The 10741-nt window shown below is 35.9% G+C and overlaps 2 protein-coding genes across 3 annotated transcripts; one reads left to right on the top strand and one right to left on the bottom strand.

Moving 5' to 3' along the window:
- The first annotated feature begins 287 nt into the window (after positions 1–287).
- On the top strand, positions 288–5266 carry LOC132639847 (origin of replication complex subunit 4-like). Its single transcript, XM_060356244.1, has 5 exons — positions 288–366; positions 2755–2847; positions 2922–2995; positions 3202–3345; positions 5225–5266. The coding sequence occupies exons 1-5, from the start codon at positions 288–290 to the stop codon at positions 5264–5266; spliced, it is 432 nt and encodes a 143-aa protein (XP_060212227.1).
- Positions 5267–5309: 43 nt separating this feature from the next.
- LOC132641659 (protein DETOXIFICATION 14-like) lies at positions 5310–10532 on the bottom strand. 2 transcript variants are annotated; one of them, XM_060358717.1, is made up of 7 exons: positions 10025–10532; positions 9094–9342; positions 7124–7668; positions 6939–7025; positions 6784–6840; positions 6464–6702; positions 5310–5845 (listed from the first exon to the last, which is right to left on the bottom strand). In XM_060358717.1, exons 1-7 carry the CDS (start codon positions 10265–10267, stop codon positions 5574–5576), a joined length of 1692 nt encoding a protein of 563 aa, XP_060214700.1. In that variant the 5' UTR covers positions 10268–10532; the 3' UTR covers positions 5310–5573. The 2 variants fall into 2 exon arrangements, with proteins under 2 accessions (XP_060214700.1, XP_060214701.1); XM_060358718.1 differs by lacking the exon at positions 9094–9342 and having other exon boundaries at positions 10025–10527.
- Positions 10533–10741: the final 209 nt, after the last annotated feature.

Raw genomic sequence — 10741 nt, 5'->3', positions numbered from 1 at the left:
CTGCCTGTGCCATCGCGTGTGCAGCAGTTGGATGGCTTGACGATGCAACATTTGTCGGCCCAACAGTCACGCCAACAGTAGTACCAGCAGTCGCACCAACAATTGCAGTTCCATTAGGAGCATTAACATCACTTTCTATTTCCATTCTTCACTGTTAATAATTGACAAACTGTTTAATAAATGCCAAATGAAACAGAACAGTAAACAGAGAAGATATTTTTTTTCTTCGTTTTTCCAGAATCTGTTTCACGATGAAGTTTTTATGTTCTTCAAATCGCGTCACTATTATGAACTTTAATAATCCAACGAAGTTTTTATGTTCTTCAAGTTGGACTAGAAAAATCCAACAGAGTAGAAAACCAGAAGGTTTTTAGTCTCCAAAACAGAATACAGATTAAAATATATAAACACTTTAATTTCCTTAAGATTGTTATCAATATGTATTACGAAACAGTAACTTAGCAATATTTCCAGAAATCAGTAACTTTACAAAATCAAAAAGTATAAACCAATGTAAAAAAGAATCTAGAAAAATAATCAGAAAGAGTATACGAAAATATTTTTAAGGAACAAAAAATCCAGCCCACTGAATGCACAGTGTGTCCTTAAGAAAATTATTACCCTCAAGTACCCGAGGTTGAATGTGGAATATTTCCTCCCAGGATAGAAGGATTTCACTCACCGGTGTGTTGGTACCAAAAACTCCGATGTCAGGCGAACCACTTAACGGCAGTATATCACACAGAAGTAAACTCTTAAGAGAGTAGAAGAATAGAAAAATATCAGAAAATTCGTTTGACCAAATCCAAATCCAAATTCGAAGCCGAAGCCGAAGCAAAAGCAGAAGCCGAGCTGAGCGACGATGACGGTGCGAGGGGAGACCCTCTTCTTGACCCTTTTAGCAACAAGAAGGAGTGCTTCTACTTTTAAGTAGGAGAACTTTTCTTTCCACCACCTATGAGGGACAAATACTTATTTCATAAAAGCAAAAGGGGACAACTCATGTTCCCTTCACTTCTTTTCCCTCCATTTCCCATTCAACCTATTTATTAAACCCAACACTTCGGGCCTATTTTTTCCTTACATTTTTTGAATATTTATTCTTTTAACGGTCGATTATATGTGGATAGCAAATCCATAGATGAGAAAATTGTGCATTTTATTTTTGAGCACTAAAAACATGAATCTAAAGGGTATTTTGGGTCATTAATACGATGTTCGCCCCTTAAGTATCACAAAGTTATGTCTGTCTTGATGTTGTGATCGTGGCATATTAGCAAATTACTAAGAGTTTTCTTGCATGCTATCCATTTTATTACCTGGATAGATTTAAGTTATATATACTGACAGTATCATCAATGTAATGTAACTTGTTATAGTAGGTTATTTACCATCTATTCGAGGTTATTAGTCAATGCTATTTAATAGAGTTATCTGCAATTACCTGGTATACACCGACAGTGCATAAAACTTGAATACGATGATTATTAATAGGGTTAGCAATAGATATAGAATTCTGCACTTAAAAGTTGATCTAGCATTCATATACTATCAAAGGTCTCTTCTTTGCAATTGGATATCCTAGTGTTTTTAGATAGAAATAGAGCCTATAAGAATGGACCTAACATTTAAAAAGCTTTAGTTGTGAAAGACAGGATCTTGATACTATTACTTCACAATTTCTGGATCCCGCTTATCACTATTATATTTTTATTTATATGTAATTTAGGAAAACACTATGGTGTGAGGTGGGTTGGGAGTGGGGAATGGGGGGTCAGGGGTGGGGAATGGGGGGTCAAGGGTTGGAGGTTGGGGGAGTTAGGGGACGGACAGGAGACAATATGCTTGGAATGCAATTTATGGAACTTGTTTTTTGCTCCTACTCCTACTAGGATAGTCATTTTCTTGATTTGTAAGGAACTTGTTTTCGCGGAGAAAATAGTTATACACATGGGAAAATTGGGAACATAACAAACACACCCTTAATTTTTTTTCTCTTCGACACTCAGCCTCTTCGGCATTCCTATATCCTCTCAGTCATATTCTCTTATGTGACACAATAGTCTCAGACATTGTGAGTCGTAAAAAATTGTCTGGAAACTTGATTAGCCCCCAATAGCCCATACTGTTGGAGATATGGTGTGAGTCATTCACAAACCATTTTATATGTGACGTGTCTTCAATTAATGCTCAGTTGTTGCATCTTATTTCAAATAACTCTTTCAGTACAGCGAAGGATAGTAGTTATTTTTAAAAAACCAAAACATTTAAGAGTAATCAAGCTGATTAACAACTGTGGCGTAGGAACTTAGATATTTCTCCAAAAACTTGTTAGTACAGTACAAATTGTAGATATTTGATTCCAAAATTATCTAATTTTTTTGATAACTGTGGTGTCCGGGCCAACTTGCGCGCACCTCGACTAATTCCACGGTATACCTGCTACCTCCCACCACCAACAAGTAATTACACGGGATACCTACTACCTTCCACCAGCAACAGGTAACTTTGTCCACCAAGGCTTAGACAAATGGAAAGAAATCACCTAGTGTTTTTACCTTTGCTGTGATTTGAGCCTGAGACCTCATGATTCTCCTCTCACTTCATTGACCACTAGGCCACACTCTTGGGTGCTTCCCAATTTTATCTATTTCAATCTACCTATGTTATGAGTCAGGATCGATAGTTCGGGATAGTGCGGGATTTAAGATGAATCAAACTGAAAACAACACAATTTTCAAATTGTTGATGCAGATTGCTCCATTTTACAGTTAGATATTCTTGTTTGCTTGAGGAGGTTGGAAGTTAAAGAGCAAGACACTACTAACTACAATTCAGTAATGAAAGGTTGGACTATTACATGATCTCTTCTGTTAATAGTGTGAATCCTGTGTGACTAACCATGTTCTTATGCCTTCCAGAGTATAAAAGTGTATTTGATTTGCCAGATACAGATAACAACAAAAACATTTTCAGTATAATCCCACCAGGTGGGGTCTGGGGAGATTTGGCAGATACCAGTTTAAAAAAAAAAAAAAAAAGCTAGATGATGATGATTCTTTCCAAACAACCGACTATTATGCACGGAATGCATGCCTCCGGCTGTGTACAATCACTCAAAATGGAAATAAACTTTGCCTTAACATTCAGCTTTGGATCTTTAAAGGTTAAATTAATGACAAATATTTGATGTTCTTTCAGGTATTTGAACATCTTTTACAACGCCAATTGATCTCCTTGGTTGACAACAGAGGGCACAGCCAATCTGTTGAATTCCGTCCAGTGAGGCTTTTGATCTCATCACATGAACTACATCTGGGACTGAAATCATACCGTTCTTGTCCAGTAAGTTTCTTGCATGAACAACATATTCTTTTAGTCTGAAATATACTCGGGTGGTTGCGGATATCAATATCATGAAAAAATAAACACACTTTCCAGTCAGTCGGTATAAGCAAGTAGAGAATTTTCCTTAATGCCATGTTCATTATCTAGTACTATAAATCTTATTCAAATTTTAATGCATGTGTATAAAAAAGATCTAATGGTTCATGGCTTGTTGATTAAAACATTGAGAAGTCATTTGTTTCTCCTTTTTTACTTGTTCATTTCTGCTAATTATTCTTATAATTTCAATAAAGAAGATAGTAAAAAATAATATAGCCAAAACCTACTCCTAACAAGTTATTGGATCAAAGTAGTATCTTATACTTCTGCCCTCCAGTTGCGAAGGGGTTTCTATTAAAAAAATATAACAAGTTATGGTCCCTAAGCGGCCCGAATCTGGATTAGTTATCTGGGTTCCAAATACCAGATAGTTATAAAAAAAAAAAAAAAAAAATAAGCCACTTATGAAATAACAAAAAGCCTTCAAATAATTTCGTCTTTGTGGACTAGTACTAATTAGCATATGCATGAAGTCATATGTTGTAGGAGTAATTGTTTATTAGAGAAATTTTGTAAATTTTTCATAAAAGTAGTTTTAATAGGGAAATTCGCAGAATTGCCCTTTTTTGGGGTGGTATTTAAATTTTGCCCATCATATTTGTGGTCTTTAAATTTTGTCCTTCGGCTAAAACCCATAGGTTCCGGGTTCGAACCCCCGCTCAGTCAAAAATTTTAAAAAAAAATTGCAAAGCAGAGTTTAAATTTCGTTATGCCCCCTCCGGCAGACTTTTAGTCATGTTTTACTAAAAGTCTGCCGGAGGGGGCAGACTTTGCCTTGAAGCATATATATGTATTTTTTAAAAAACTTTTCAAGGTAAACTTTAGTAATGCCTTAACTAAAAGTGTGCCCCATAAAACATAACTAAAAGTATGCCCCATAAGGCGTAAGTTTTCCTTAAGGCATAACTAAAAGTTTGCCTTATAAGGCAAAATTTAAATTTTGTTATGCCCCCTCCGGCAGACTTTTAATTGTGTTTAACTAGAAGTCTGCCGGAGGGGGCAGACTTTTAGTTGTGTTTAACTAGAAGTGTGCCGGAGAGGGCAGACTTTTAGTTGTGTTTAACTAAAAGTCTGCCCCCTCCGGCAGACTTTGCCTTGAAGCATATGTATATATATATATATATTATTTTATTTTACTTTTCAAGGAAAACTTTTAGTTATGTCTTAACTAAAAAGTGTGCCCCAAAGACATAACTAAAAGTATGTCCATAAGGCGGAACTTTTCCTTAAGGCATAACTTAAACTTTGTCTTATAAGGCAAAGTCTATGCCTTAAGAAAAGTTCTTGCCTTATGGGGCATGATTTTGTTATGCCTTAACTAAAATTCTGCCCCATAAGGCATAACTAAACTATGTCTTAGGAAAAATTCTGTCTTATGAGGCAAACTTTTAGTTATGTTGGATCCGGCATAACTTTAGCTTTTCCTTAATGATTGTATGCTGGATCCGGCATACACTCCCCCAGTCCTGCCTTGCGAAATTATTTTTTTATTTTATACCTGAGCGAGGGTTCGAACCCAGAACTTCATGTATTCGCCCACCTTTCCAAGCAACTTAAAAACCACAAATATGAGGGGCAAAATTTAAAGACCACAAATTTGAAGGGCAAAATTTAAAGACCACCCCAAAAGAAGGGCAATCCGCGCAAAAAAATGGTTTTAATATGAAAGAATTACGACTTCCATAGTTATGCCACATTTTTCTTTTTCTTTTTTCTCATGAATTCCGATCCTCTTCTTTTTCAGTGTTAATTTTTTTGAAATATAACACTATTACAGATTGAACTGGACATCTTGTCAATAGTTTCAATGTTGAGTTAGTGAAATCGTCACAGTGAATTAGGTATTAATTTGACAATATTAATTTCTGATTGAATCTCTAATAATATATCTCATTAGTGTTCAATTGCATAAAAAGTATATTCCTACGGATCGTTCAGTTTACCGTCACAAGTTGCAAAAGAAATAAAAAGAGTGTCATTTACTAAACATCTGTCCCCGAAAAAAGGTGACAACCGGTAAAATTTCCACTAAATTGGAACCTCTCTTCTTTCTTTTAGTTCAACCTTCTGTAACTCCTTCAAGACTTCCAATAGTGTGTAGCTGAATTCATCTATAGGCCTCTCAATTACATCAGCCTGTTATCATTAGATAATTTTTCATCAGCAAGAAGCCTCTCCCTTGCCATTGCAGCTTGTTTTTTCCAATTTGTGCAGCAAGTGATCACAGAGAGTAGAATAGTCTGCAGAGCTGCACCAGAAAGTACGCCGATCCACAAGCCTTTCCCCCGAAAATTGAGCCAAAAAGCCAATGAAGCAGCAATAGGAATTCCACATAGGTAAAATGAAGCAAGATTGACATAGGCTCCAATATGCTGCCAGCCACATCCCCTCGCGACACCTAGAATGTGCATAATACCACAATTAGTCATACACCCGTTCTTGACATGTATCTGTAATCTGTTAGTGGCGGATTCAACAATTTATATATACGCACGTTAAGAAAGAATTCACCAATATGCATCGTACAATTTTCTAGCAAAGGGAATTCAATTGAACCCCCTAGGTAAATGTAGCTCCGCCACCGGTATTTGTTACATTTGCTTGCAGTAACTTGATGTGGAAAAAGTCTAACCAATATACAGTCAAACCTCTCTATAAAGGCGTTGTTTGTTCCGCTATTTTTTTGGCTGCCACAGCGAAAATGTTGTTATAGAGAACATGTAATATAACATAACATGAAAAATCGGTTCCAAAAAATATTTGGCCATTATAGTGAAATGTTATTATAAAGAGGTCTGACTGTATAGAGTACAATTTTCCGGCAAAGGGGATTCAGTTGAGCCCCTTTTTTGGTACGTAATGTGGCCCTGCCACTGGTATCTGTTACCTTTTCTTGTGGTAACTTGATGTGGAAAACGTTTAACCAATATACATAGTACAATTTTCCGGCAAAAGGGATCTGAAACTCGTAGGTGTTACATTTTCTTCTAGTAACTAGATGTGGAAAAAGTCTAACCTGAAAGGGTTCCTTGCAAGCTGTCAGTTATGACCGATAGACAGAGAAGAGGAGCCATGCTTGCGACATAGTCCACGACTTCCTTCTCATTGCTGAAAATGTAGCCAAATACGTTTCGACAGGCAAATAGAGTTGTGCTTACTAATATTGTCTCTGTGGCTGCTATGAGCATTACAGAAACCACGGATACACGAGCTCCTTGGGGATTTCCAGCTCCTAATTGATTAGAAACTCGAGTGCTGAAAGTAAACAGGAAGTTCAATATCCACATATTTGAGAAACAACCCACATGGACGTGAAAAGTTGGATTAAATTCATACCTTACAGCACCAGAGAGACCAAATGGAATTGCATAAAGGGTTGAAATGGTGTTCAGGCTGCAAAATGGAATGTCACAATAAATTAGCAATTCTAGGACCTTTTAGATAATATTACTAACTGAACCAATCATTTACGAGGGAGATTCAGAACATACCATATGGATAGCACTGAAGTTTCAAGTTGGGGATTCGGCAATAGCCCGGATAGCAAGATAAGCAGCTCAAACGACCACCATTCAAGACTACAAAATACAACACGTAGCATGAATTTTGTCGAAAATACATGCGAAAAAAGTTTAATTAAAATATTAAAATAGACGGAGGGAGGTTGTGGAAGTACCAAATCATGATGGCAGAAGGGATAGCAAATCGAAAAAACTCTCCCATTCCTGTGACTATCTCCCATGACATTGGTGCACGGGTTTTTGCACAAGCAGAATTCAACCTCATGTACGAAGCAAGGATTATCACATTCAACCACATCGATATACCAATAGCCACCGCCGCACCAATATTACCTAAGCCAGAGTAAAACACTAGCACCCAAGACAACGGTATGTGGAAGCATATCGTAATGCAAGAGCTTATGAGCATTGGAGCAATCATAGTTTGCATCTGAAAGTACCGAACAAGTGCCTGAAGATTCGCATAAGCAAAGAGAGCAGGAATAAGCCACTTAATGAACTTTCCGGCTTCGTGAGAAATCTGAGGATCTTGCCCGATGAATGTAAGCAATTTTCCCATATGTATCCATAAGACCGTGAGAGGAATGCAAACAATGAAGAGAGACAAAATGGCTGTATATGTTTGAGTACCAAGTCTTTGGTATTGCTTAGCTCCGAAAGCCTGTCCGCAAAGAGTTTCTAGTGCACTGGCCATTCCTAACTACACGGCACATTTAAATTTTAGTCAGTGGAGAGGCACAAAAAATGGTTTAAAAAACGGTTATTACTACACAGTTTGTTCATTTATAAAGCAAAGAAAAACTTATCAGCTCTATTTTGTGGAAAACCAAAGCTTGTTAATCACACTAGAATTATAACTATGCCCTCTAAGTTGAAAAAATAAAACAGTAAAAAAAGACTGCCTTTAAACTCTAGTTCAAACACATTCTTATTCTTCTTTGGTTTCTCCTTGGCCTTTACTTATGTTCTACCTTAATCCCATTCAATTTCTCTCTTGATGTGAAGACTAAAAGCTAGAGAACAACCAAAAAGGGAATAACCAAATTGAATCTATTCAACTAAATAATTTATATCTTCATTGCTTAAAGTTTATACAATGCCTGCTCAACACCCCCCCCCCCCCCCCCCCCAAAAAAAAAAAAAACCCACTTCTTCCCCTCCCCACACACCCACAAAGACCATTTCTATTCCTGCTGATGCTGAAACATAACAACCTCGCAGACATCAAAATACTGTAGTAAGTTCCTAAAATTGTAAACATAACACATTTCAAGTTACAGAAAGAAGAAAGAGTTTAAGTTTTATCCACTCGATATGTATTATAGACCGAGAACCTGCTACAACCAGTTAAATTCCACTGATAGTTTACAAGTAGACCAACAACTATATGTAACTAAGTCTAACTTATAAACATCGCCATCGAGAATGTAATAATTTTTAACACTATCAGATCACCTAAAGCATATATACAGGTAACTCCCCATAAAAAGTGAGATTTGCATCTTGAAAATAAGGCGTGTGACCTATTATAAAGGTGAAAGTGACCTGACAATGAGTGTATATAGGTTAAACTCTATGTAACTTTTCATGTTAAGCCTGCTATAGTTTCCTGAAAACCAAGAGTGTGAACCTAACACTTAAATCCAAATCCAAGAAACAACCAGAGATGGGAAGTTTACACTATCAGGTCACCTGAAACATATATACAGGTAACTTCCAATACGAAGTAAAATTTCTAAACTTGAAAATAAGACATGTTACCTGCTATAAAGTATAAAGTAAAGGTTGACCTGACAATCGGTGCATATAAGTTAAATTCTATGTAACTGTAACTCTCCATGTTAACCTACTATAGTTACCTGGAAAATAGAGTTTGAACCTACTATAGTTGGTCAAATTGCACTTACATTGTCAGCAGGGACGGAGGTAGATGCCCGTGCTTTTGCCCAAACAGTATAATTGTTTTAGGATATTCATTTAATATTAAATATGTACAGATCAAATTTAGAACTAAATTATTGCTTGAAGTCGTTCTAAAATCCAGAACCAATAAAATAGAAATCCCGACTCTGCCTCTGATTGTCCATGCACATAACCAAAGAAAGGATCATAAATAGGTACTCACAAGAAAGCTGAAACCAGTGACTGCAGCAAGAGAAAGAGCAAGGGCAGTACTTGAGAGAGAAAGTTCACCCAAATGACCAACCATCATTAATGATATAACTTGCAACAAATACATTGAAAGTGTCACAGCTATCATTGGACCAGCCAAATAACCAACTTCTTTTGCTTCCTCCCAAATTACTTCCCATCTCAATTCAACACCACCCTTATGATTTTCTCTTTCTTTCAATAACAATCCTTCTTCTATATTCTCCATGTAAATTAAAAAAAAAAAAAAAAGGAGTGTTGAACTTGTAAAAAGACCCCTTTTGGAAACAGATTGTGAAAATTCAAGATTTATACAAAGGGAGAGGAAAGCAAAGAGACCCCTTATGAAAACACCTTGTAAAGAACCCTTTTTGGAAAAAGATTGTGAAAGAACTTGAATTTTTATGAGAGAGGAGAAAACAGAAAAGGAAAAAGTCAAGTTGGGTGGCTGTGCGGCAGAGAAAGACAAGTTTGGCAATTTTGTTATGTAATGATACTATTGGTTTGTTTGTATAGGTGTAGTCTTGCTGATTGTTTAAAGTAACTTTCAGCAGGTCAGGTCACCTAAAATATATATTTATATATACAGGTAAAATTAAGCTTTAACTTGTATACATCAACAGCCATATTGTAATAATTTTAACACTGTCAGGTTCGCTAAAATATATATATAGGTAACTCTCTATTAAGAGTGAGATCTGCAATTTTGAAAATAAGATGTGATACCTGTTATAAAGGTAAAGGTGATTTGACAGTGGAGATATATAACTTAAACTCTATGCAACTCTTCATGTTAAGCTACTATAACTACCTGAAAAATAGAGTGTAAACTTACTATAACCAAGTTAAATTGCACTTAACACGTACAGTATATAACTTAAATCCAAGAATATTTAGGTACTTACAAGAAAGCTGAAACCAGTGACTCCAGCAAGAGAAAGAGCAATGGCAGTACTTGAGAGAGAAAGTTCACCCAAATGACCAACCATCATCATTGATATAACTTGCAACAAATACATTGAAAGTGTCACAGCTATCATTGGTCCAGCCAAATAACCAACTTCCTTCACTTCCTCCCAAATTACTTCCCATCTCAATTTTACTAATTCTCTTTCTTTCAATAACAATCCTTCTTCTATATTCTCCATGATATAAAAAAAAAAAACAAAAAAAAAACAGGAGTCTTGAACTTGTAAAAAAATACCCCTTTTGGGAAAAAATTGTGAAAAGCTTGGATTTTTATAGAGTTTAAGGGAAAAGAAAGGAGTCTTGAATTTGTAAAATACCCTTTTTGGAAAAAGATTGGATTTTTATAGAGTTTGAGGGGGAAAGAAAGGAGTCTTGTATTTGTAAAAAAAGACCCCTTTTGGGAAAAGATTGAATTTTTATGAGAGAGGAAAACAAATTAAAAAAAAAAAATGGATTGTGGGCTGTGGCGGTGTGGCAGAAAAAAAAAAAAAAAAGAAGAAGAAGAAAGTTTGAGAATTTTGTTATGTAATGATGCCAGTGGTTTTGTTTGAAGAAGGTGTTTGTTTGTCTCTGTTGACTGTTTGTTGGATTACTGATTAAAGTATTAAATTAATCTCTCTTTTTTTCGTTTTCCATCGATATTCGAAATTCAC

This window comes from Lycium barbarum, chromosome 5, assembly GCF_019175385.1.
Source record: "Lycium barbarum isolate Lr01 chromosome 5, ASM1917538v2, whole genome shotgun sequence".
In the NCBI taxonomy this organism is placed as follows: Eukaryota; Viridiplantae; Streptophyta; class Magnoliopsida; order Solanales; family Solanaceae; genus Lycium; species Lycium barbarum.
Note: the sequence above shows the minus strand (reverse complement) of the source record. Positions and strands in the feature narration are given on the sequence as shown.